Source organism: Osmia lignaria, chromosome 10 (assembly GCF_051020975.1).
Source record: "Osmia lignaria lignaria isolate PbOS001 chromosome 10, iyOsmLign1, whole genome shotgun sequence".
Classification (NCBI taxonomy): domain Eukaryota; kingdom Metazoa; phylum Arthropoda; class Insecta; order Hymenoptera; family Megachilidae; genus Osmia; species Osmia lignaria.
This window is the reverse complement of record NC_135041.1, coordinates 13,108,734-13,135,698: the sequence shown is the minus strand read 5'-3', so window position 1 is coordinate 13,135,698 and position 26,965 is coordinate 13,108,734. Positions and strand designations below refer to the sequence as shown.

Here is a 26,965-nt window from a genome sequence, read left to right as displayed (position 1 = left end):
AAGTAAAAACTCTCGATCATTTCGGCGACATTAATTTTTTGCAGCTATCGGAGTATAATGACACGTAACAAAACCTCGCGAAGGATGCGAGTTTAAAGCGAGGGTGGTGAATTATAGAGCGTGATATAGAAGACGATTGAAGTAACTGGAGAAGAGAAAAGAAAAAAAAGACAGGAGATGTAAGGGTGGTGGTTGACCAGTAAATGCGAGGGTTTCGCGACACGAAAGAGCAGCATTCCGCAGCATGCTGGCTCTTTGTTTCGTTAATCTCACCGGTGGCCCGTAGATAAAGCCGAGGTCGCTAGTTCTAAACTCGTTCTGTCGTTGCTCAGGGCCGTTATGTCAAACCGTGGCGACAACGAAGAGAAGAGGAGTTATATTGTACTTAGACGTACAGAGGGTGGCGAGAGGTGGGACGAGACGTACAAGCCTAGGACGTTATTACGCCTTCGGCAACCTATTCAAACTTCTCACCCCTTTCGACGAACGTGAGCGCACACCCACGCGCCAATCATTAGTGGCTGCTCTTCTCCTTTCTCTTACACCCATTCCATCGTATTATCTTTCTCTATCTCACCCTCGCTTCTCGTTCTGACTTACACAGCGTTATTAACACGTTCGCTGCCACAATGAAAACGATCATACTTGGTAAGGCGCATTTTAACGAGAATTATTATCCTTGATATTATGATAAACGATAGGCATGCGATTGAGAACGGGCGCAATGAAAACGATATGAAAACGGTGATACGGTATTTAAGGGAAGAGAAAGGCTCGTTAGGGGATGGAAAAAGGACCCTGCTACTATCGGTGTCACGCAGGCCATTAAGTGGAGGGTATATTCGAAGGAAGCTACTAGATCAAGGGGAATGGGTTAAAGCGGCAAGAAAGAATGGAGTATCCAACGTCGATACCCGAAGAGGGGGGTTCACGGTCGATAGATCACGCATCTAAGTGCACTAAATGTCTCTTTCTTCCGTTCGTTGGTTATTATGCGGCAAGCTACCGCTGGTTTTTTCCTGTAGAACACATTTGTCAAGACCGACGCCACTACCAGCAGCCATTCTAACGCGTTACACTTTCCAAACGAGCCCACCTTCGTGTCACTATTCTCCTCCGCTAAACACACTGATTTTCAATCCGTTTTCTATCGTTATTTTTTTACCCGGTGATATGAAAATTATACGAGCGCGTGCGAGCGAAAATAGCGATAAGATAATACGCTTCAATTGTATTTCTTTTCTTTTTCTTTGTTATCAGAATAGTGTGATTGTCGTTCTCTAGTTTTTCCATCGATTCGCTTTGATTCGATTCATCGAATCCTCCTTTATTTACCGGCGAAATTATTTTCAACAGCCAGTAACGGGATAGTGCTGCGTTATTTCATTAAAATCGAGGTATAAAGGTATCGATAGCAGTTTGCTGTTCTCAAAAACATGCTGTTGTTTATTTTGTTCACGGAGTTGGGTATCGATTTTACCGTTTCACGCAATAAAATCGGAGAGTAATCGAGAAAGCTTGTTTTCAGAAGAAATAACATTGTTGAAAGAGCAACAATCGTATAGGAAGACTTAGTGAAACGTGCAGTAATAAAGAAAGTATTATTTATTTTAAGAATACAAATGAAAATGGTTTTCTTTATTAACGTTAGAACTTACTTTAAAACTCCGCTTCCTCGACGAATCGTCTTTTACCAAAGAAGACCAACTTTTTCCTCGACTCGTTCGTCGAATTCATCCAAACGGAAACACGATAATGTCACGAGTGATTGACAATCGACGATACACTCGGTAAAAATCTAACTGCTTCCTGCGCGCGCCTTTCAGATAACACCGTTTATGGAATACGAATGTACAAGCTGTAGATATCTCTCTTCCTTTCGCTCTACGAACTGTTAAATTAACACGAACGATGCAGGATGTTGATTTCAAAGGGCGGATGTGACCGATTACTGCAACGACGTCGCTCCATAACTTAATTGGCACGCGGGTAAAACTCACCGGTCTATTGTGTTGCGAACACAATTTCAATGCCCCGTTGGAAATTCCGTTCGATATTCGTTCCTGCATTCAGTTATCGCATGTAAATATACGTGAGTTGGTATCGCAACTGCGGAGGTCGTGTTTCGAGAGGTTCCGTAATCAGAGCTGAACGAAATGTAAATATCGAGGGGCCTTTTCGTCTGGAGTCACTCGCGTATAATCCGTTAAGGAAGTGGTATTTGACAAATAATCGACGTCTTAAAAATATCACAAGACGAATGTTAACAGCGAGACGAGAACAATTCTGAAATATTTTTCCTTGAATACGGCACTAACGAGACTAATGATTACATTCTTGCTTGTTCATTACAATCTTGTATACCTTTGTTTTTATCGTTTCCCTCGTCCGAGAGGAAATCTCGCGAGAAAGCATCCGTTTCAGCAAGAAGTAAAGTTATTCGTTTCTGAAAGTAGTGACACTGGGAATTCTAAGCGAAATGCAAAAGGTACAATTACCAGAATAATTGTCGTCTCGTTTGTTTTCTCGGTTCTTCAAATGAGATCGTTACAAAGTACTGCTTACATCCATGGAAATGGTGCAAGAGAAAGATTTGATGTCCAACAGGGAGAGAGGGACAAAGAGGCTGAGAGTATGTTTTTCTCACGTAATTAGCCACTTGGAGCAAGAAACGGCTCTGGATAAGAAAGAAAATGATACTGTCGGGAACAGAGAAAAGGATGTTTCTACTGAAAACGGGGAAAATAATTAACCCCCGCCGTTTTTTTTTTTTCCTCGTCGTCTCGGCGCCTCTTTTTTTAGAACAAATTCGTATTCGAGGTTTAATCTCTTAACGCGTTAATCCTGAATTTGATTTCACTTTCATCCTGTTGAATAATAATTTATCTGGCTCTCAATAAAATATGAAGGGGAAAGGAATAATTCGAAAGGAAAAACGTAAGAAAGTCTTGGTAGTTAGAGAGAGGAAAAGTAGGAAAAGTCTCGGTGGGTGAAACGATGCAAGATGGAAAGTTTGCTGGTTCGGTTTGAATTCGTCCATGTTAAACGTAAGTAGAGCAACAGAGAGCAAAGTGGAGCAGTTCACGAAGAGAGGAATAGTTCCCAAAGAAATATCCACGTAATACATGACTTTGCTTTAAATTGCACAAAGGTACCTTTAGCGATATAACATTTGGCGCGAACACATCTGCTCTTCGACGCCTGCGATCTGTAATACGGTAGGTTTTTCTTTGAAAAATACCTACAAAGGGAGGGAGAGAAAGAGTTTCTTTGTAGAACATTTTTTGGTCGTTTACTCGACAATGCGTTGCGTATTCTGTGTCACATGATTATACATGAAGGCACCTCTTGTTGAAAATATAGAGAAGATACGCGGACGAAATCATTGTTCCTTTTTCTTTTTTTTTAATCTACGGATTTCGAAGATACTTTTTATGCGCTCTGCGTTGTATTTGTGAATCGTTGAAATAATTGAGAGAATAGGGGAGGAAAAGTGAAGGAAGAGGAACAAGAAGGAGGGAAGTTTGAAAGGAAACGTGGAGGAAACAAGACCCGCGCCATCATTCGTAGCACGGTGAACTTAACCGAGAAACTTGGTAACTTGTTTCTTCTATGAAAATGCATCGCTGCAGATCTAAAGATACCGGGATACAGGCGCGAAAGTACTCTAGCGTTTTCAAACAAGATTACCTTGCAATAAGATTTACAGAACTGCTGGTACGTTTCTGTATAGCCTTCTTACCGAGACGAACCACGGATATTTTATTATACTACCAACTTTCCGCATCATCGTTCGTTGTCTTAAATTCACCCATTCTTAGATACAAAAAGAAATATGAAATTGTAAGAGCTACGGATCTGCTGAAACGGTATTGTCGATCATTTCGACCCAATTATGAAACTTAAAATTACAAAACTTTGCGATTACTCTTTAATTGCTTTACTGCCGGGAGGTGACCTGCGCCAAGAATTTAATCGAATAACTGGAAGAAAAAAGAAAAAAACTGATTTTCTGGTTGAAGTAAAGGGAATAGAAGGAAGGCGAATATGTTAATTAAGTTAGAGCGATGAATTCAGGAGAGTCGTACGATGATGTCGCACCAACGACTGTTTACCATTTACAGTATAAATTTTACACGTTACGATAAGTAGTCAAACTGACTAAAGTTTCAACCAGGGAAAACTAGTTTAGAGAGTAAACTCTGGTCCAAAGTTTGTAACTCGTTTCTTCGTCGAGGATACATGATTTGGCGAGAGAGTTATAGGTTTTCGTTTAAATTGAAATTCTTGAATGTTGTTATGGAACGAATACCATAAATACGAGCAGCTTGTTAAACGAATGTTGTTTTATAGGAAAATTCGCAGGATAGAAAAAGTATTTGTCAAATCGAAAAGCTTTTCATGGCCGACGTGTATTGTTCGTGGATCCGCGCGTGCTTCTTCTTTTATATTTTTCAAAAGAATTTTTATCAATAGAGAGGTCTTTTTAAACTTTTCTGCCAACGTGATCCATTTCGTATGCTTTTTTTCTCGTATTCATTTTCTGCCGTATATTGTATTAAAAGAGAACACTACATAACAATTCTTTCCAAACAGAATTGAATGATTCATTACATTGGTATTTGTATTGATAGACACACAAAGGATACGCCATTTTGGAAATTTTAGTCACGTTGCTTGAAAAGCTTCGCGTTACTTTAATCGAAGCCGTGGGTTTAGGTTTTCCATAGAATAAACGATGTTTCTAAAAATTTGAATTAATGAAAGCAACTAAAAAATTCATAACAGCTACTTCGGGTGAAATGAAAATTATCATTATCTTAATTTTCTATCAGATACACGGGGCAGGATTGTTTCGAAGCTGATTATAGATAGTTACACGTACCCTCAACGAGTACCATTACAATTTCCTTATGAAATGACCCAAAGTTAACTAAAAGTACGACGTAGACATGGAAAGGTAGAAATCGTGTCAGCAAAACGTGCTTCCGATCCGACTAGCTGTTACAAAAGCGAATGGGTTAACTAGCAAAGTAATCGAGCCCACTGTTCTTTGTAAAGAAATGTTTCTAAATTTTTCATCCACAAAGAACCGTGTGAAATGCATCGATTTTAATTAAAAAATTAGTTTCCTCTTTGACGAACTATAATGCACAGTTTACAGGTGGATCGTTTTTATCGATTTTCGATGTAAAAAAAAAGTACATTGTACTTTTAATACTAACGACAAACGTTGATGAAAATCTACACGTGTTATAACGTTTCAAATTTCCCGTCGTTGAAATTTTCAATCGCACGGCAAGACACATGGGGTGTGAAATTATTCGATATTGGACACCGGTGAACTTTAACCAGAACCGTAGCGAAATGCTAGATAAACGGGGAAAATTTATGAACAAGCATCAATTGGACTGCTGACACCCGATCAGAATGAGTACGTAACGAATAAAGAGGTTTTTCGTGTATCCAACATTTTTTCGCGCATCGGAACGTATTACACGTTGAAAATGCGAAACGAGTTTCGTTATAAACCAGGGAAAATTTGTATTTAACTCGGTTCATTAATCAACTCGATTTATAATTTTCAATCAATACGCTGAGCGATAGAAATGAAAATGTTATGTTATGAAATGTTATGAATTTTCCTATGGCCACGATATTGATACACGAAATATTTCATCGATATGTATCTTATCGATACAGCTACGAGATATATTTTCTTCAGATAAACATATGTATGTATTTTTCTTGGGGCACAGTTATATCAGTTTTTTTCTCACGCTACGTCCAATCCTTTTACTGTATTTTCTATGCTTGTATAAAAAAAAAAGGTTAGAATCTTTCGAGTAAACAATTCTGAAATGTTAGTGGTACATAGTGGTTGAGGCAGAAAAGAAAAATCAGACAATCGATTAAAAGCAAATATGTCCGTCCTATGACGTGTGACGTTAAATCTGTAAATAGTAGAAATTCAAAAGCTTTGGAATAAAAGAACCATGGAATAAATTTTGGGGTTGAACCGTACGTCTGGAAGGATCGTAAAAGGATCTTTTCGGACTCGAGGAATCGCGAGTTAAATACATCAATGAGGAAACCTTTAGCCGAGCACCGAAAACCAATAAAACTCTAACAAGAAATACAGAAATTCCTTGAAGTCACTCTGATATCGAAGAAGCAATAAAAGTCGCCATTTCTTAAAAAAATGAAATGAAATTCGTATTGTCAAAATTATTCGTCACGACTCCAACAAATCAGAACAAATATGGCAAGTATAACGCAGTTGAGGCTAATACAATTTTTCTTTCAAGTGTACCAAAGAACGGTATTGAAACGTCAATCAATTACACGTATACGCATTGTACTTATTAATACGTAATGCGCAATACATAATCACAGGAATTTATAATTCACATTAACAATTTATCGAGTAGGGAGATACAGGAGAAAATAGAGGATTACGGCTAATATCGTATAACCATTTCCCAATTACTGTTAAATTCCACAATTACATCCGTTTATCTTTATAACAATACCTGTGTCATTAATATCACGATACCGTATGAATATTTAGTTTCAAATTATTACATATTATGTATTTATAGTTAAATTTGTTTAAAAGAGTATTTTAATTATCTTTAATTATTTTTCTTTACCAATCCAAGCAGACCACAAAATCAGCGTTAAATTATCCGGTTCGCTTAATTGGAATAAAAACTGTTTTCCCCAAAGTTTGTTGCATAAAGGGTTAATTACTGAGGCGATTAAGCCTGCCAGATAATAAGGCGGCTGTGTTTAGCCTCTCTTAATTCATTAGGCGTTCAGAACCGTAAGAAGGACGATGAATATTTGTACCCTTTCAAATTTCGATTACTTTTACAATTTTCAGGAACCAACAAGAACAATTCGAACATTTCAATCAAGTTATTCGTGAACTTCCTGACAGAGCCATGGATTTACCGATTGACCTAAGGTATTACTGAAGTATTAAAGCAGATCGTAAGATCGCCTAACAATAAATTAGAACGTTTCATCTTCGTCGGTCAAGGGACGTTAAGATTGCAAAAGAGCCAATACCGAGCGACACTACCGGCAACGAAAATAAAATCGAGCAATCAAACGGGAAATCGACAGCTTTAATCAGCCCCGAGAAGAAAGAGAGCCCCATGAATCCGTACAATCGGGCGGATTGGTCGAAAATGAATGCGAAATGGTCAATTCCGGACACGGAGGACAATGAGATCAACAGTGTTAACAGTTTGTCGCAGCTTGACTGCGGTGCATTCCCGAAATCGTACATGGACACGTGTTCCTGTTGCCCCCGGGATATCTTTGACAAGCACGATACGGATACCATTACCAGTTACAAGGGTGTTACGTTCAAAGACGGTGGTTGTTGCAAGCTCCACTGGACGAGGAAGGAACGTTATCAAAACATCAAGACGAAAGTCGGTAGAGCTATCAAGGTAATTGAAACTTTAACTTAAATTCAAGTAAAAAGCAACCGAGAGCTGTTCGATACGAAAGCTAAGGGAACAGCAGCTTTAAGACGCTTTAAAGAACCGGGCACGCCTGTCGTTTTGCAGAGGCACAAAATATTTTTGATACGCGGCGAATTGCCGAAATTGAAGGAAGCTTTGGAGAAAAGAGGTTGGGTGCAGAAATACGAAGCCACAAAAACAAGAACTCTACCTTACGGTTAGTTTCCCAACCTTAATTAAACTTCTTTTTTCTTCCCCCCCCCCCTAAATTTCACTTGGTTTAATTAAAAATTAACCGCACGAGCCTCGCTCGAAACGTGGAAATTTAAATAGAATCGTTTCTAATTTAGTATAAGTTTTCGACCAATTTTTATAGGCTTCTTCGTGCGACCGCCGTAAAAACTTTGAGACTTTAATTTACTTTGAATAATAGCTAATTTCGGCTGGTCCTGAAATTTTTAGGTAGCGTGGCGAGCTTAGAGGCAAGATCGTTAGGCGATTTGACCCAACCCGATGGCACGTTGAACGAGAAATCGGTGGTTTTCGCTTTGTTGCGCCACAAAGCTCCGGATTTTATATGGGATTGTCGAAACGACTTCGTCGATTGGCATCGTGGTTTGAGCAGCAACACCATTCTCAACAGATACCAGAAGCCATCCGTTTACACATCTAAGGTTAACACCGTTGTTTCCTTTATTTCATTTTGCGAAAAATTAAACGAGTAAGCCGACTGTAATTAACTCCTTTTGTCGTCACGGTTGGTGTGCAATAATTACACGTGGCTCGACTTTTACGTATTTGCCACTGTGTTCTTTTTATTTTTTTTTTCAACAATGTATCCAAAGCTTGTCGACTGAATAATTTAGCTAGGAATGGCTCGTTTGCTGGAAGAGGCTCATTGGTTGTACGAGAAGGACGTCTCGAGCGTGTTGTTTCCTCGCAGTTACAACTTGAGCAGGGAACCGAAAGCTTTCCTCGATGATTTCCGTTTGACCGCCGCGGTCGGTCTGCTAAAGTGGTTCGTCCAAACGATGCAAGACGATCAGACCGCGGTACAGAACCACGGGCAACGTCTGATACCGATAAGTCGGCTGGAATTCGCTGTAAAACGTTGCGAGGAATTTATAGCCTGCGAAAACCACCAGGATATAGACGAGGACTTTGTCAGCGAGTTTTCGGAAGAGGAATGGAATTCCTTCTTGGACGATTATGCAGCTGCGGTGCACGAGTCGGGTAGAATCGAAACCACGTCGGAGAGAGGGGAGGAACAGTTACAAGTACGATTATCTCGCGTACATATCGATCAATTAAGTTGCTTAATAAAAGGGAAAGGTTTTGATTAAACGATAAGAAGATTTAGATAAAAATGTAGAAATTTTTGTGCCCGGTGTGAGAATTATGAGAACGGGGCAGGGGGATTAAAGCAGATGTCAGAAAATTAAAAAACGAACTCGCCTCGCCTTTGAATCGAATCGCTTTGTCCTCGAAATTGAATCCAGTTTGATTAATTTCGACACGCGAGCCTTTCATTTCACATCCTTCCGACGTTTACTTCGGCTTTAGATTAGCTCCCTCGTAAATCCATCCAGTGTACCGATTTATTGCGTAAAATCGTTCGCGTTACGATCGCTTTGACCAATATCCGCTTGTATACTTCCCGTAGAAGTATCACGAGGTGGCAAATTCAACGCTTGAGAAATTGAAAGAGGTCGATCCGCAGTACGAGCTGAACGGAATGAGGAACATCTGGATCTTGAAACCGAGCGAACTTTGTTGCGGCACCGGGATCAGTATATCTCATAATCTGAGGGATATATTTCGAAGAGTGAAGAGTAAACCGAAGGATTATTTCATCGTTCAGAAATATATTGGTACACGAAACGTCGGGTTGATTCGCTTTTAACTCTTTCGTCTCTTCTTGTTTACCTTCGAGACACTCGATTTATCTGTTTCAGAACGTCCTCTGTTGATTCACGACACGAAATTTGACATAAGGCAATGGTACCTGGTCACCAATACGTTCCCCATGACGATATGGTTGTTCAAGTAAGTAAATCAGAAAAATAAAAAAAAATAAAATATACGACGGGAAGAAAGACGAAAATATGAACAAGAAAATGTATTATTAAACGGGTTCGCATTTCGAAGAGATTTCATGAAAAGAATAAGGGTACTCGAATTTTTCTGGAAAGCATTTCTCTGGTCGAGCTTTCTCCAGAATTCCATCAAAGAATTTTCCCGATCCCCTCTTCTCTCCTTTTCCATCAGGGAAGGACTGCTCCGGTTCAGCTCGAAGCCGTACACTTTTTCAACTTATCACGAGGCGATTCATATCTGCAATACCGCCATTCAGGAAAAGTACGACGAGGAAAGACGGCGTAGGAGGAAACGCGGGACTTCGGAGGAAGTCGTAAAGACGATCCGCGATCAGGGATGGGACTGCGACAAGCTGAACGAATATTTAAAGTAATCCCTCGACCAGTGAACCCTTTACGTTCGATCAATTTTACCGATAGCCTGCCATTTAAATAAGTTTATTTAAATCGTCGGAATTGTGCATGAAAATTCCTATCGAATTTAGACAAACGGGGTACGAGGGTGAACCGTATTACGAGAAGATCTATCCGAAAATGTCAGAGGCTATAGTTCTAACGATGTTAGCCTCTCAGGAGCACATGGACAGACGGCGATGCAGTTTCGAGCTGTACGGAGCGGATTTCGTCGTGATGGAGGACCTTTCGGTCTGGTTGATCGAGATCAACACGAATCCCAGGATGCACCCGCCTAGCTCGAGAATCACCAAACGTCTGTATTCCAACGTGCTCGAGAGCTTGGTTAAAGGTTAGCAAACTACCATTCCTACAGGGATTCATAGACAGAACGGAGTTGATGGGAATCGGGGCTGCGGGTGAAAGTTTCCTAGGATGATGGTCAAGACAACGAGCTGGTATACGTCCTCGGCTTTCCTCGTGAACACTCGAACGAGCTTTTGAAATCGTCCGCTATCGACTGTCGGTTTCTGGCTTCTGATTAACCAACTTTGCTTCCACGATATACATATACAATCAAGCATCGAGCTACCCTCTCGCTAATTCATAAATTTCTTCCACTAAAGTTGTTAAAAAATTATTTTTCCGCAACTCGAAAAATATCCTTTGACGGATTTAAGAACAATAGAACAATTGAAAACAAAGTCCAGCTCATCTGACGTTTTTTCCACTGTTCAATGGCTATCTTTGAGCCTCTAAAAAACCTCGCTTTTCCAACTGCGCGGTCGACCGTTAATACAAACTGAACAAACATAAATAACTAGATAAAACAAAATGCAGAAGGTCTTCAAAGAATCTCTCTAGCGGCGATTCTGTAACAGTCGTCGCACCGGAAGCGTACCGGGTCGTGATATTTAGAAAGATCTAAATACACAACAGTTGTTGGAAATACGAGTGGAAAGAGTTGAACGCGGAACAAAGCAACGATTCGCGATCGTATATAGAGTCGACCGCGGACGTGTATGTACGAAATGCACTCGACCTCGTAACGACAGCGAGGCGAAACGGAAGGGTTGAACGGGGAATGGAGGGAGTGAAAAAATGGAAGGCAAATCGTTGGTTACAGCGGGTGATCTTAAATTTGTTTCAGTGGTAATGGACGTACCGGTGAACGCTGTCGCCGACACAGGCGGATTCAGTTTGGTCTACAAGCAAAACATACCCGACTTCCGGCCTTATCTCGGTCCTTGTCTGTTCGTGTTCGGCAAGTCGATAACGTTGCAGGAACATCCGCGGAAACGCGAGAAGAAGAAGAAGGGAAACTGTTCGTCGAAGCAACAGCAGCAACAGCAACAGCAGCAGCAACACCGTGCATGGACTGCACCACCGATGATTCCACGCTTGAGAGAACCAAAAATAGTCGACTTTATCGACTACTTGAACACCGCCCGATGCACCGCCGCCAACTGATGCGCCTGCTTGTTATCCTCCATGCATCCGCCCACCCCCGACTACAGGCTCTTTCAAAAACGGTGCAGGCTATAAAAGAAATTCAAAGTTCCTCGATCAGATTTTCAAATTCTCTCATCGGAAACTTCATTTCGGACACAGAGAAACAATTAACGTTTATCATTAACCGCTACCGTCGTCTCACGGTGGTAGCTATCTTTTTTTCTTCTTTTTTTCTTTGGGCTACTTCTACCGGAAATGTCGAGTAAAAAAAACATTCGTGCAAAGTCTTTTATATCGTTCGTGGTAGAGCCGGAACAAACAGCGCGCAGAAGTAATGCTTTGTCTTCGTGAAACGTACGCGAAGCACGCGTCTGAGAAAAAAAAAATGAATATGTAGCCTTTTCCGCGGACGAACGCTTTATATAAAATATTTTGTCGCCGGAATAGTAGACGGCGAAGGGTTTCTCGTAAATATCACCGTCGAGGAAATACAGAGAGAATTTTCCATAAAATTTGAACGCAAGTATTTGGTATCGGTATCGCATTTATGAACGGGAATAAATCAGATAAACTGCGAGCGTTAAACATCCATCGTTTGATTATCCTGAAACGGATATCGGCTATAAAACGTGGCGGAAAAAGGAATTCTCGACAGCTTGATAGACGACCCATCGAACCGAAATAAAAAAGAATCGACAGGTAAAGACAATCGTTTTATTGATATGTACATACAATAAATTTATTTACAAATAATACAATAAATTTTGACGTCGTAAGTTTACTCGTTTCTTGATGATATATCTTAACAAAATACTACGCTCTTACCGATTATTGTGCCGTGCTGATATTCGAAAAACTCTTTGGTCACGGAAATTTAATGTAAATGTTGGTAATATCCGGTTTTACCCTGCGCAAATATATACCCAAAGAACGTTTAACGACCATAGGCGATGGCGATCGAATGAAATCGCGCTGTATTATCGTATCGGGTATGTATTTATCTTTCCTTCTTTCGTCTCTTCTGCCGTTCTTCCCGTTATATAAATATTACGTTAGCTACTATTAAAATTATAAAACACATCGGCCGTGTCTTGGCGTACGACGAACTTCCGTCCCCGTGATGCATCGCAGCCGGATGTTCCTCTGTAACAGAAACGTTACGTTCGAATAGTAGGACATTATCTAATCGTTTCAACTTTGTTTCAGATACGTCGTGAGCGCTTTTCAATTTCAAAGCGTCGCATAGGTGGAACGTTTCGAACAATTAAGAGAAAGAACAGGAGCAAACGTTTGCGAGCGTGTACCAGTCAGGACGATGAGGGTAATAAATCAACCTGGTGGACGACGTGTCGCATCGATCTGAATTCGCGTCAGGTAAGACCGTGCATGCCATTGTACCGAGCAATTAACGCTTGAAGTTGATAAATAACATACCGGAAATTCGGCTTAACTTATTTCGAATTATCGTTCAATCCACTCGTTCGCGTTCAGTCCGGCGATAAGGCACCCCTTAATAATTTATACGCCACGGGGGAAACAATTGTTAGCCTGTTCGCGGCGGTGGCTGGTGGCAACAGGCGGTGTACTTTAACGAAATCAGCAAAAAATAGAGGTGGTAATTAACACTGATCGCTGTTAAATCGTGTCAATCTCATGCGAGATGTATCGCTGTTTGAGAGAATTTTAAACCGTGAAAAGCGGTCAAATCGATAACGCCTTCTAGCCATTGAAGAAGACGGATTTAAATATTTCACCGAGAAATCAATCAGGTCAGGTTAGGTAACTTACCGTTAACGACGTGCACCTTGATGCTGCTCGGATTCGCGTTGCTCGGAGCGCAGGTGTAGATCCCGGAATCGCTGGGCACCGCTTTCTGGATCATTAAACGACTCGTGGTTTCCGGCCCCTTTTCGGTCACCAGACTGATACCGCCTCTCGGCGAGTCGAAATTAATTACCTGCATCGATAAATTACAATTACGTTTTACAAGTAGATTTTTAGTTTGAAATATCTGACGGAAGGGAATGCTATCGTCGAGTAGAATTTCGACACCCCGGCACTTGGTTGCATTGTAATTGCTAACAACCCGTTAAATTGCACGGGTCGAACGGAAACTGTTCAAACAATTCGGATCACGATTCGAGTATTCAAACTAGAAACGCAGATGTTACCACTTGAACCGTGATACAATTACGAAGGGTAGGTAACTTTGTCGATGTTGATTTTTCAGCTATTCTTCCCACGAACGTTACGTACCGTTCCTCCAACCTTTTACAAACAATTAATTATCCTCTGCTTTATCTTGCAACTACCGTACATTGTTAGTTTAACTAAAGTTAAAAGATGTTGAGGTTTGAAAGGTCGGGTCGTAAAGCTTTCAGAGCATCCTTAACGAGGAAACGATCGCGAACAGAAACAGCTCGTAAATTACTCGTCAAGACTTTACAAACCGAGTTAGAAAAAAGATTAGAATTGCTGGAAGGAAAAAGCTGGTGTATTCCGTTCGATAGGTATGGATTACATGTACATCCGTAGGGGATGTGTGCGCACATCTAAAGAGGAACAATATTGGATCCCCTAGGTACATCCGACTTTTGGTTCGCAATCATTTCCTCAAAGCCAGCCCGAGTCTGCTGCTTTCTCATATTCCACTGGAAACTACCCCTAACCCGTTACCCGACGGATTCTCGCGTTCTACAAAGACAAAAGGTATTTTGCTTCAAGGTTCGCGCGAAGAATGGTAAAAAAGATAGACGTACGCGTTTTTCCTCGATGTATTCCCTTTGAGCTGGCACAAAGAACACCCTGCGAGAAGCACGCGAAATGAACGGGGCTTACCCTGAACTACCCTATATACGCGGGGTATTATTACCTCCACCGACACCGTAGTCCACACTATTTTTTCATCAAGTTTCTCATCAAATTACCTCTGTATCGTGACTCCAGATCATCATGGGCGGTGGTTCTGGAGCGTATTTCACGATACAAGTCAGATTAATGGTGCTCCCTTTGTTCACGAACAGATCGGGAGCTCCGACTATTATGGTGATCGGTTCTGAAAGGAAATATATTCGATTTAAGAATAAGTGGCGAACGTGGCGAGGGAGTAACGAGTAATTAAACAAGCGGGACAAGATATATAATATTAAAAGAAGGTGGTATATTTTTATCGCAAAGGGTAAATATGAAAAGGGGCGGTAGGTTAGGCAACGTTTTCAGGTCAAGTCAGTGCGATAAGATCCTCTCATTTAATAGTACGGCCCGGTTAGGATATCAGAGCAGTCATTAACGGGTATACCTGGCGAGGATATACGTGCTTGCTCGCGGACGGCCTGGTTTCACCTGCTTTGTATGCCCGCATGAAAATCTTTCCACGGATTTCGTACGTATCCTCTATTAACCCCTTTCACGGCGTCGCAACACATCTCTGCGTCTATCTTGAGCTGAATTTCAAACACACCGATCATAGATACGGCTTCCTTACCCTCCCGTTTCTTCTCCCGTTTCGATAAACACGTCGTTTTAATCTTACGACAGAATAAAAGAGTTACTCTCATAAATTCACCGCCGGCATATAAGCCATGGAAAATTACAAGATTAACGTGATACATTTTTATTTGATCACCTACACATTGACGGCTATTATTAACAATATATTACCACCTTGAGAGCAATTTTTATTTTAACCTCGTCCTTGTACACACGGACTTTCAGGTGAATTTATGAATATTTTCTAAAATTATGAAATATTTCATAGCCGTTGTCGGTAATTATCGAAGAGATAAGATACGATCTTATTTATTGCGGAGACTCAACGTCGCGTGACATTGTTATAAAACGAATAACGTATCGAAATCGGTGAATTAATCGGCCTACGTGCTGTACAACTCATTAAATCGGTCAGATATCGGCGTTAAACACGATCTCGCGAATATTCCATGGTTTTCGAGTTTACGATACCCTCGGCGCAGGTGTCAACTTTCAAAGTGAATAACGATTGCGCTCGTAGCGAAACGATTTCTCTTTTAATAATTTATAGAACGATTTTCGGCCATGCCGATTGCACAGCTGAAGTTTTATCGAATTTCACGGTGGTTCGTGGTGGAAATGTTTGCTTTTATCTGATCGAACTTACCAACTATCGTTAGATAAACAGGATGACCGATTGGGGGTGTCGTTGATATTTGGCACTCATAAATCCCAGAGTCCTTGCGCTGTGGATATCGTATCTTCAAGGTCCACTCTTCGGTATGAGGGTAGTGCAAAGCTTCGAAACGTTGGTCGCTGGTGTAGGTGTAACGACCGACCGTTAACAGGTGTATGTCTCGATGCCTCACCCAGGAAACCTGTCGCAGAATATCCTTTTTTAAACAACGTTTAGTGGCCACTGCGTTTCCAACACGCTCGTCAAACGACACTTTTTAAGAGAAGTACAAAGTTGAGAGGGGGTGGAGATGAGCTCGATGTTCAGTCTACTTTCCAGTTCGAAAGTTCGTCGATCGAAGGAAAAGTAGGACAGACAGAGCTAGGATGGCAATTCGGTAAATGCCTTTCAATGCGATCGATTTGCACGTTGATAAACAGAAACAGGAAAATACATTACGATAGCATTACGATCGTCGAGAATATTTAGAAATCAGATATACCAAAGTTCGTCCACTAGTTTGTCTAGGACAGAGGCGGGCAATTGTTTTGGCTCGGGGGCCACTTTGTGGAAGCGGAGGTTATCGGAAGGCGGCACCTTTTAAAATGATTCCATTCGTTAGTTTTCTTTGCATTTCAGAAAGGTGTAAATTTTACCATAAAAATCATGGGGAACTGTCTTGGCGGGCCAGAAAAAAACTTTTAGCGGGCTGCTATTTGCCCACCCCTGGTCTAGAGAATACCGGAAAAGCCGAGCACGATTGAACGCCGTAAAACAATGGGACATCCGGTTCCTCTGATTTCGATCGAAATACTTGCTTCTCTCTCCATCCGGGATTTTTTGTTATTTTTTATCGCACGCATCCTTTCGTCGTACAATATGTATCCTGGTTCGAATCTTTCGTCAATTGTTAGTAAAATATATTATTTCGGTTAAAAGCATCAAAAGATTAAAACATCAGCCCGGTTATTTGTTAGGCATGCTTTCCGCACAGATCAATTGCGCGAGGGGTGGTACGTATTTCAATCGAGCGACAAGTTCAATGAACCGTGAACATAATTCCGTGGAGTGCATTCGCTGGTTTACATTTACATTCGATTGACCTTAATTGCCGCTTAAAAATTGACTGGCAGGATTGAAGGACGATCGAGGATATCGCATATCGAGTCGCTCGACTGGTTATACCAAAAAGCTCGACGCATTGTTATGGAAGAATTGTCTTCTACGAGACAAGAAGGAAAATGAACGAGCTTTTGAAAAAAGTGAAATGCATTTCGTTTGAAACTGGTGGGAAAAAAATTTCCCTGCTCTCCCGATCCCGTTTACTCGTGAACTGGTTTAACTTTCGGAGACGAATTCAAAGCGAAGAGTGAAATTAAAAGGTTCGTTTTTCACGGCTAAAGTATTCCACGATATTAAATTGCGATGACCTACTGCTGTTTAAATAACGTTCCCGTAAAACGTGATTGAAAAATTTCGTTCCCGTTTATTTCCACGATACTCCTCCCGTTTATAGTTACGTTTTTCGTTATTATTACTATTTACGAAACGTCCCTGTTTATCTACCGATGTTCGCAATTTCGTAACAGGTCGGATTAATTTGAACGAAAAGAGGGACGAGTATAATCCCGGGTAAGATAGTCTCGGCCCCTTCGATTATTCGAAGGAGTTTCGAGTGGGCGTGACAAATGGAGTCCGATAGATTAGGCGTATTCTTGATCGTTGCTCGTCGAAATCGAGTGTCGTGTTGGAATTAAAGTGGGGGTGGTAGGAAAACATCGAAGGAAGAGACTTAGCAACCTAATACAGAGGGTAGTTTATCACGAACGCTTTTAATACCTTTGTCACTTTACTTTGCGACCATAGGGTTGCAGGAAGAAGGGTCTTTTCCAGGGTATTACGTTTCACGGGTGCATCAAGGAAATTTCCCCATAACGTTGCGCTTCCACTCGAGACTAGGCGAGGCTCGCCGGATGTGACGTCACCATGGAGATTCGGCATTGTCCCGGGTTTCGGCCGCGAACCTGGCAGCTGCGAGTTCTCGAGATGACACCGGTGTGTCATCGGCATTAGTCGCGGTATTGTTTGCTGAAATCCGACCGAAATCTATGCGCGATCGCCGTTTTCCACGGAGTCCATCGCGTTGCATTTGCACCGGATTAAAAACCAGTAGAACCGATGCTTTCCACCCTTATCCACTTACATTCGCGCCATCTGCCTTTATCGTCCTTTAATTCCCCCCCGCGACTCGATCGAACGCGTTAAATAGCTCGTAAAGTGAAATACGATATATTCATTGCCGCTGTTTTCGAGCAGGTACGAAGACCTGTGTGCCGTCGCAGTTACACGAAATAACCGAGCACCGAGAGAAGAGATCAACGGTGAACGTAGGTAAATGTCAAATGCATGCGGTACTTGTAAGGATACACAAAGACCGTTTGAACGAGATTGCATAGGACGCATCGAAGATTCAGCGAGGATACATTCGCGCATCGTTTCCAATAACATTTCTCAGTGCTTTTTATCCTGGAGTCGAGTCGCAGAATCCTTTGATACCGCTCGTAGACGCAATGCTTCTGGGCCGCGGTAATATTCAGAATGAAATGTTTTGTAGTAGTATAGGGACGCAATTATTATTCGAGGCCGGTGCAAAGAACCCGTTGTACACGGATAAGTTTAACGCGTTTTTCCTTCTGCCAAGCGTTTGTTTGCGCGTAGAGAGGCGCTGTTAGATGCTCGTCTTACGACTTCCGCTTCCATTGACGCTCGCGGGTATTACAGGCTCTTGCCGTGAAAGTAGACAGCAGGGAAAATGGGATCCGCAAGGGAGACGGAGAGAGGATAGATCTCGAGAAAATAAGGACTCTCGGGTGATCTTTGTCCGGATAAAAGAGACCGGGTTTACGCCTACCACGGCTTCTCGTACGTGTAAGCCCGCGTGTGCCAGCAGCTCTTCTTTTCTCTTCCCGTGCTATCCGAGAAGAAGCATGGAACGTTGTAATGATCTCGAGACCGCTTTGTTCCTGAACATCCTAATCCGGTTGCAGTTTGAGGTACGACCGAGAGAAGAGAAAACGTAATTTTCTTTGCTCTCCGAAAATATGAAATCTGATATTCTTTCTTTCGTTTAAAATTTCTTCGATATTTTAGAGTGGTCTTCGAATATCTGCAAAAGTAATCGACGTTCTGCCGTTCGTTAGAATCAAGTTGGAGCAAGTTGGAGCCAATTGTAATTACTTCCATCGGTGAGGAAGCTCTAAGCCAAAGTCAAACTGCCGTTGATTAGCTTGTGGTCTCTGTATGCCTACTAATGAAGACCACCATTATCGTCGGCTGTGTATTAACAGCGGGTTCTTAGCTGCTCCGCCCAAACATACCGTGATTATGTATCTTCGCCTTTGAAAGCTACCAACTGTTTCTGTTTCCTAGCGTGCATTCGCTATCCCTGTACGTACGTACCGCGTATCATAACCACCGTGTCCCAATTAACGGATTAAACGGCTCTTCACAGAATCCTTACAAATAAACGTTGCCGCGTTTCGCTTGTTTGAACTGCTAATACCTGCGCGACCGACAGATTTCGTCGAACGGCGAGGGACGAAACGAATAGAAATGATATCGTTTACGACTCACTGTTCGATTTCCTAGGTTCTTCACTTTGCACACCAGCTGCACCGTTTTGCCCACCAGACCGGTGAAGTTCGACTGCATGGAGCTGTCGAAATGGGGCCCTGTCCCAGGAGTCGGCCATTCCTCCAGAAAGTCGGTTCGAAAGTTTCGTAGACATGACGCTATACCACCTGGGAAAATAAATTCGATCGATTAGTATTCGATTAATAACAGAACGAAACTTGGAACGCGAGCGTCACTCGATTAGACGTTGTGAAATATTGACAATTTTCTGACAGCTGCAGTCAACGGTATCTTACATCCCGTTACCCGGATGCACTCGTTACGTTTAATCTCGTTAAAGCAGTATAGTCGGGGTATAAATAGTTAACGAGATGGAGATAGTCGGAGAAGGGGGTTTGGAATTGAATAATCTCGAGCTAACCGGCTGGCTATTCAGTTAAGCGATCTCTCTCAAGAGAGAGCTTACGTAAAGACTGTGTCTATGGGACACTTTGAAAAGGCCGTGAACTTTCAAAGAAATTAAAACGCATCAACTAGCGTGCATTTTCATGACGTTTGAAGAAACATTCAGTCGAACTAAGGGATTATAAAATTTATATTCCTTTCTGCAATACCAAGGATTTCTATGCATTTTCGATAAAAACTGTTACGTTTTAATAAACTATGGGATAACATTTGTATTTCTGGGAAAAGAACAGGTGGAATTGCAAATCTGATCAGGGGTTCAAAGCGGAAATCGGGAGGCACGTCGAAACGCGAGGGTTCAACGAGAAAAGCTGAAACGCGAACCGGAATGCAATCGAGCTTTTCTTTGCAATTGCTTCACGGAATCATTTGCGTGTCGAGTAATACTTTTCCGGTAGAGGGAATTCTCTTTCCTCTCTTTACACTACCACCTCGTAGACTACATTTTTTCCAAAAGCGATTAATCCATTGATTCTTCTAAGATTGAAAATTTTTGTATCGTTTCCGATTAGCCAATTAACATTTTATCGCGCATTTTTCCTCGGTTCTGTTTCATCGGGGGAAGGAGACGTTTTTCAGAGTGAAGTCATTTCTTGCGAAAGAATTTAAGAGCAGACAGTGCCGAGAACTCTTCAAGTTTCGAGTCGAGAGAGTATCGCGCACTACGGCAACCACGATTCCGTCGCCCGTACTTCGACGAAAATTAATTTTAACCCGGGACAGTACCGTTGAATTTTCTCTCCGACGTGTCTCGGCTCTCCTCGAAACTCTCATACACTCGGTCGACCAACAAAATTGCACCATCGTTGTCTAGAAAATATTCCCAGTCCGGTTTTACTCTCCTTTCGTCGGCCAATTTAGTCGAATTCTTGGCTAAAACTTTACTTTTCCAGCTTTCTCGATCGTGAACACCGGCAATCTCGAAAATTAATTTCACGCCGGTATTCCCGTGGACCAAGTGTCTTTTTTTTCTGCATATTTGCATTTATCAACGCGGTATCACCAACAGAAAATTAGACGTTATACTTTGCTCTCTTCGTTTTGGGATTTAATTTTATCGTCGGTCCAGTGGTTTGTTCCGAAACAGCGATTTTCGCTAAATAGATTCTAAATTAAACGATTCCGGTGATCTGTGTGATAATTACTTGAGTTAACGAATTCATAATTGAAAGCTTCGAGGACAACTATTTGTTATTTTAACATTGGGATCAAATCAGTGTTCCGCATAATTTTCTGTCCGTCGTGATGCGTCGAATAAAAGATGGTTTCGTTTCGTATAAAATCAAAATAAATTTGACGATACGAATAGCACAGTTTATTATCTTAATGATTACTTTAATGCAATTTTATTCGGATAATTTCGGACGCAATAAATTTGTTTTCCGCGTTGATTGGTTCACAGAGGAACGCATTCATTCGATCGGATTTCTGTTGGTGGAAGAGCCGAAAGTTCGACCAGGGTGGCTTGTACTCTGCAGCTTTTTCCACTGGAAAAAGAGGTCAGATAAGTTCACAGGGAGTATCGGATAATCTATAATCAGGCGGCTGGGCCGGAAATTAATTTTACGCTCGAATCTACTAATCCATCTTTGTTCCTCCCTTTCGAACTCGCTCCTTTTTACCTCCGATTCACGTTCCTTAACTCTTCCGGAACTTTGTCGTGGCATTTCTGCAATTGCAATAATTACCTTGCCAGAGTACCTGCATACTTTTCCGTGAATGAAAATTTCACTTCGCCAGCGAAATGAAAAGACGCGATACAATTACGTTTCATTGAATAATTCGGCTGTTCGCGTGACTTCTAATTTCAGCTTTGATAGGATTTGACGGAAAGTTCTATTAAACGCTGGGTATCCAATCAGAAAGCAATCAGATTAACAAAGAGATTGTTCAAACACTTGATGAAAAAAAAAAAAATAAGCAGGAATAATGCTGTAACAATGAAACCGAAAATATCGAACGTTTATATCGTGATTAAAATGTGATATTAAGCGCAAACTCTTTCGCGATACAAACAATTTTCGTGTCGTTTCGAAAAACGGTGCTGATGATAACGCTGTTAATAACAATGTTGACGATATGTAAAATATAATTGTCCTTTTCCATTTGAAATTGGGATTCAGAGAAGTTTTTCAAATTAAGCAGCAATTAAACATTAAGAAAAATGTAAAGTTGCAAGATAGTTGAATAAGTAATTGGTACGTCGAGTCGAATAACTTTCTGGGAGAAGAGCTCCTTGAGGCGCGGTAACGTGGATTTTCCTTTGCTCGTCACATAAAACGTCAACTTCCCGTCATCCCTGTGCCGGAACTTTGGAATAGCCTCTTGGAACGTTGCAGGACCGAGTGGGATGACTCGGCACTAGCTTTATAATTATTTGAAGCATGCTGGTTGCCGCTTGTCCATCACGGCTAACTACCAGACGGCTTCTTCTCGACAATGAAGGACACAGGATGGTTTGGTTGCCAGCCGCAAAATCCTATTTCGCTCCACCCTACTTTGCCACCCTCGCCATTACTCCTCCCGCTATCCGAATGCAGGTTTTACGAGTGGTTCACTCGACTTTCATATCCCTTCGAACTTTTTCTCTCGGCCCACCTAACTCTCGTTTCCCTTCGTCTCGTCATCGACTGTGACGTTTAATTAGGCACGAAGTCGTTGAATTGTTTGTATTTTTCACTCGAAACGAGAAAAAAAGCAAACGTTAAAATCACTCGTATTAGTTCAGATTTATTTCACGAGCTTCGTTTCATCGGATTCGCTCTACCCCGGGGGGAGGAAATATATTTCATGTTCTCTTGGATGTCCCTTGCGTATCCTTCGAATGTTTCTACGTTGCTATTTTTTCAATGATCCAATTTTAACTCAGCTGAGAATAGATAGCCGTCGATAGAGCAAAATAATCTCTGATAAATTTCAAGCTAGGTAAAATTAGCTGAAATGTGATCCTCTTTCTCTCAGTGTTTGGTCGACGGCAACCAGCCAGTCCCAAGGCGGGTAATGAAAAGCAAACGAACGGTCGAATCGACTCGGTAGCTCATCGAAAAAGGCTAACATTGCTTGGCTTTGCTTCGTCAAATCGGCCTCTTGACGCTACTCTACCGTGGTCTCGGGTGAATTACTTCGGTAAAATGGGATGATTCTCTCGTTACGCAGCTTAGCAAATTGTTGAACATCAAGTATCTTCAGCTATGCCTTCGGATATTTCCGATATTAATTATGTTAGAAACATTTTCTAGTCAAACAAAGTTAGCACCACCATCACATTCTAAGGGGTTAAGCCGCTTAGTTTCGTTCCTTAATGCAAGACGATACTGTTTTCACGTAGAGGAGCATCGACGCGAAGTGTAACCGAAGAAGAAAGTAAAGTACCGGAAGCTCGTGTTCTAGCCTTATCCTCCGGCAAATCGGTATTCTCGATCGATCGCGTTACGGCTGGCCGGATACTTTAATCCAACAGTCTTTGTATGGTATACAGGGATGACGCGAAGAGCGGATCATTATTTTCGTTAACGCGCCGCTTTGTCCGGGCCGAGAGTCTTGGATCGGGTTGGTTAAGTGGTGAACCGTAGGGATGAAATCCGACGGTAAACCGATGGTGCAGCTCTAGCCGTTGCAATTAACCGCGTCGTTTCACCGAGCAACGTCATAAATGCGAGAACCGTGCAGCTTCTACGGGCTCTCCGATCGTCCTATAAACGCCTACTACTTTAGCTTGTATCGACGTTTCACTGCCTCCGAATCGTTCCATGGACCGACGATCAAAGTGAATTCGAGAATCCGCCAGCTAGATTTCATTGTCCCCTATGATCCGAGTGCGATTAAACAAGATGCTTCGCACGCGAGTTGCGGGTTAGCAGTTTGCCGCACTACCCCCATTTTCGTTAAGACGGTAAAACGATGCTTACCGAGGCATTATTTAAGAAACGATACGAAACGAAATCGCATGATAAATTATTCAAATTGAAATTGAAATTCAGATAGTACATTACTTTGGCAAACAAGAAGAAATTCATAAACAGCGATGATTATAATCTTTTTTAATTTCACCCCTGTCATCGGCAAACGATCTGTAAATCTAACCGTTGAATTGTTTCTGTCGTAAAAACGAACGGCTGACAAGAACAGACCGCAGCCAGGTTGGCGAGAGAGTTTGCGGAAAAACTTAATTCCAGGTTAGCCAGCATTTCGCTGGAATCGTTGAAACCTCGTGTCGTCGAGCACGCGAATCAGAATCCAACCGGGTAGGCGCTTTCTTTTCGACGTTAACTATCAAAATAAAAATGAAACGCGTTGCCATTAACCACAAGAGAACTGGATACGTGGATGTAGAGTAATTCTTGATATTGGACACGATACGGCTGACAATAGCAGCTGAGAAAGTAAAATACTAGCCACCTGACAGTCTCCCGTTATTTCTCCACTTTCTTCCTACATTTCTCCATCTATTTACGTATGCATCTGTAAAGGTGCGCGTTTTAAATTACCTTATTGCAAAAGCTGTTTCTTTTCACGCGAAATAAAAAGATAAACGAGTTTGTAGAAATTTCAGAACGAAAAAAGGATAACACAGTTACGATCAATAGGTCGATTGTTCTTTGCGAACGTTGAAATCAAAATGGAATATTTACAATTCTATTGAAGCCCTTTAGCGGAAAAACTGAAGGGAAGAAAGTGTCGAGTAACGAGTATTGTATAAAGGGTGAAAAGCAACAGCGTAAAATCGTGTTTTCTTTCAACCCTTCGTAACAATCGTCGCGAGTTTTTCAGGTTTGCGGGAACGTTGGCCTGCGAATGCGTTCGTTCGCGAAGAAAAAGCATTGTAACCGTTCACGGAGCCAGCTCTCCAGAGAAAATCTCGTCGAGAGGCGTAGGAAGAAAAGTGAAACGCGGTCAAAGACGAACGAGAAATTATTTCTGCGTTAAATCTTCCCACTGTTATCCGTTTCTGTTTTGTCTCGAACACGAAACGCAAGATCTTTTATCCCCTCGGTCGAGACAGACAACGGAGTCCTCTCCATTACTCCTCTGATCCGTTTCTCTTGATACTTTGAAGGAGTCGTTAGGATCGTGGAATCACGATAATAACGAGATTCTCGACAGAATATTTTGGCTGACTTACCAAAAGAAATGATAAAACAGACGATCACCGGAAGAGAAGTAGACATCGCTTGTTCCTCGGCGAGGTTCCTTTCACATATTGATATACTATCTCACACGCATTTCAATCATTGAACCCTGCAGTCACGCATCGAATGGACGAAATAGTTTCGCTGGCACTGATAGTTTCACGAAAAAACTGGCATTTCACTCGATCCTCTTCTGAAATCCTTATTCGTCACTGTTTTAATCGATTGAAAATGTCTCGTCGGTCAACATCACCGACAAACGTTTAACAGGGAAAAGAAAGGATATTACAACAAGTATGAAATCTTACGAGCACACCGCGTATTCATCCCGTCAACTTGACCGACTTTGCTCGTTCTTTCTCTGCGGCTAAACAAACGGGCAGCAGGAACGGGGGGCGGTTTCGAATTCCACCGGGCAAATTATTCTCCACAGTGGCAGGGAGAAAATGTAACGGGAACGTTGCTGTTACGCGAACCGCTAATGAACGTAATTAACGGCACGAGTATTTTGTCGACGTTAGCGTGCCACTATAGTCTCTGCTCGTATAAGATCCGACAAAATGACAAGTAGAGAAAGAGAGTGAGTGAGAGAGATAGAGATAGAGAGAGAGTGAGAGGAAGGGAGGAGGGATAACCACGAAGGCTTTCATATGCCTTTTCACCACCGCAACATCGTTCGCGTTGCATTAGGCGTCACTCGTTAAAGTAATTTCCTCGTTACACACGTTTCATCGACCGTTCTCTCGGTGGTCGCGCGTCGTTACACCGTTGCATCGTCTCCGACTAGCCCGTCGAACTTGTTTAAAGCATCATCGGTCCATTGTCTGCCGTAGGCGACAGTTAATCGGAGGAGTCGATCGAGCGTAAGCGTTCACCGTAACTTCGAAATCGCTCGATATCCCCGTTTGTCTCGATTCTTTCGAGCGTTCGAAACGACCGCGAACAGCAGATACCTTTTTCACCCGCACCGACACTGAATGCACAACCGTGTCACAGAAACGTTCGGTTAAACAGACCTCGAGATTATCGTGCTTGATACACCGACAGCTCTTCAGCTTCGACGTCCCATGGGTTTCGATTTTATATGGTTAATGGACGAGTACGGATATGGGTACAGATTTGGAGGGATATTTCGACCGTTGGCAGTATTCTACGTTTTAGACACCAACGATGCGTTAAAATTACAGTTCAGTTTTATGAAATTCGTGGCAACTCTTCGAATCTTCGAGTAGATCCGCTTCGTAGATCCAGAATCTTCTTTCGTTAATCGTATCAGCGAACAGGAAGTTCTTCTAGCTGGTTGAAATCCAGTTGCTCAGCTGCATTCAGCGGGAATCGCGAGGAAAGGAAAGTTGGTGCCAAGTTCGATCGGTCTGAAAACGATAACCGTACGTCAGCCAGTTTCCTCCGTTGAGACCAGCCGATCTCTGGCTAGTAATTCGTGGCCGATATTCGATTTATCCGGCAATAAATCGGTTCGATGTATCCAGAGTATGAAAACCCATCGAACGTCGATCGACGTTCAAATATCTCGCGCGCGTACATCCATGTCCGACGTTCACGAATCACAATTCACCGGTTACGTCACCACAACACACTGGCAGGATCGATCTGTGTATCGTCATTTCACGATTGGCTGCACAATCACGAGGCTGATTTATCTCCGGTATCCTGAACGAAAGTTTCGAAAAACCGAAGGTAATCGTGTCGACAGCGAAATGTGGGCGAGCGCGGAGGGAAACGGTTTATCCATCGGAATTCGACGGATTTGTGGAAGAATCAGGTGGTTCGAAGGTGGATGAGCGCGAAGGTTGTCGGACGTGTCGTCGGCGGAACGCGCGCGACGGCAGGAGGTCGCGGCTCTTTCGAAACGACGATGCTCCCGCGTCAAGGATAGCCGAGGGACTACATTGCGCGAGCGCCACTCGGGCTTCGAGCACGCAGCCGCCCCGTGCAGACTCCACGAACTCCGTTACACCACCGTCCCACCACCCTTTCACCCTTCTCCGCGGACCCTGTACAAGCCACCTTCCTACTTCTATTCTATCATTGTGTGGGTCGAAGCGCGTGCGCGCTCACCTGTGCCCGCGTGTCTATACCTTTGCTTATATATCAGCCCGTTTTCCCACCCTTCTGGCCGCCACCCTTCTTCTTACATTATTTTCTCTCCCTCTT

The 26,965-nt window shown here is 42.3% G+C and overlaps 3 protein-coding genes across 12 annotated transcripts in view; 1 reads left to right on the top strand and 2 right to left on the bottom strand.

Annotated features, from left to right (window-relative positions):
- The window catches only part of LOC117611730 (lysosomal acid glucosylceramidase-like), a 32,100-nt gene extending 30,089 nt beyond the window's left edge, over positions 1–2,011 (bottom strand). The window contains exon 1 of one of the 2 annotated variants that reach the window (XM_076690592.1): positions 1,659–2,011. The gene's annotated coding sequence lies outside the window, so the exon portion shown is untranslated. The remainder of the gene's footprint in view (positions 1–1,658) is intronic. The other variant, XM_034339898.2, reaches the window with a different exon arrangement.
- LOC117611724 (tubulin glycylase 3A) overlaps positions 1–26,965 on the top strand; it is a 90,275-nt gene that overhangs the window by 38,208 nt on the left and 25,102 nt on the right. For 2 of the 9 annotated variants that reach the window (XM_034339880.2, XM_034339885.2), the window contains 11 exons: positions 6,887–6,970; positions 7,022–7,463; positions 7,584–7,695; positions 7,941–8,152; positions 8,345–8,755; positions 9,142–9,349; positions 9,434–9,524; positions 9,747–9,944; positions 10,060–10,319; positions 11,118–12,118; positions 12,626–12,793. In XM_034339880.2, coding sequence (XP_034195771.1) covers positions 6,887–6,970; positions 7,022–7,463; positions 7,584–7,695; positions 7,941–8,152; positions 8,345–8,755; positions 9,142–9,349; positions 9,434–9,524; positions 9,747–9,944; positions 10,060–10,319; positions 11,118–11,437 — 2,338 coding nt within the window. In that variant the 3' untranslated portion in view covers positions 11,438–12,118; positions 12,626–12,793. Of the gene's footprint in view, positions 1–5,881; positions 6,266–6,886; positions 6,971–7,021; positions 7,464–7,583; positions 7,696–7,940; positions 8,153–8,344; positions 8,756–9,141; positions 9,350–9,433; positions 9,525–9,746; positions 9,945–10,059; positions 10,320–11,117; positions 12,119–12,625; positions 12,794–17,879; positions 19,365–26,965 lie in introns of those variants that run through there. The other 7 variants (XM_076690589.1, XM_076690590.1, XM_076690588.1 and 4 more) reach the window with 7 other exon arrangements.
- On the bottom strand, positions 12,115–26,730 carry LOC117611735 (zwei Ig domain protein zig-8). Its single transcript, XM_034339910.2, has 6 exons — positions 24,784–26,730; positions 19,197–19,363; positions 15,555–15,765; positions 14,347–14,474; positions 13,208–13,376; positions 12,115–12,562 (listed from the first exon to the last, which is right to left on the bottom strand). Exons 1-6 carry the CDS (start codon positions 24,827–24,829, stop codon positions 12,456–12,458), a joined length of 828 nt encoding a protein of 275 aa, XP_034195801.1. The 5' UTR covers positions 24,830–26,730; the 3' UTR covers positions 12,115–12,455.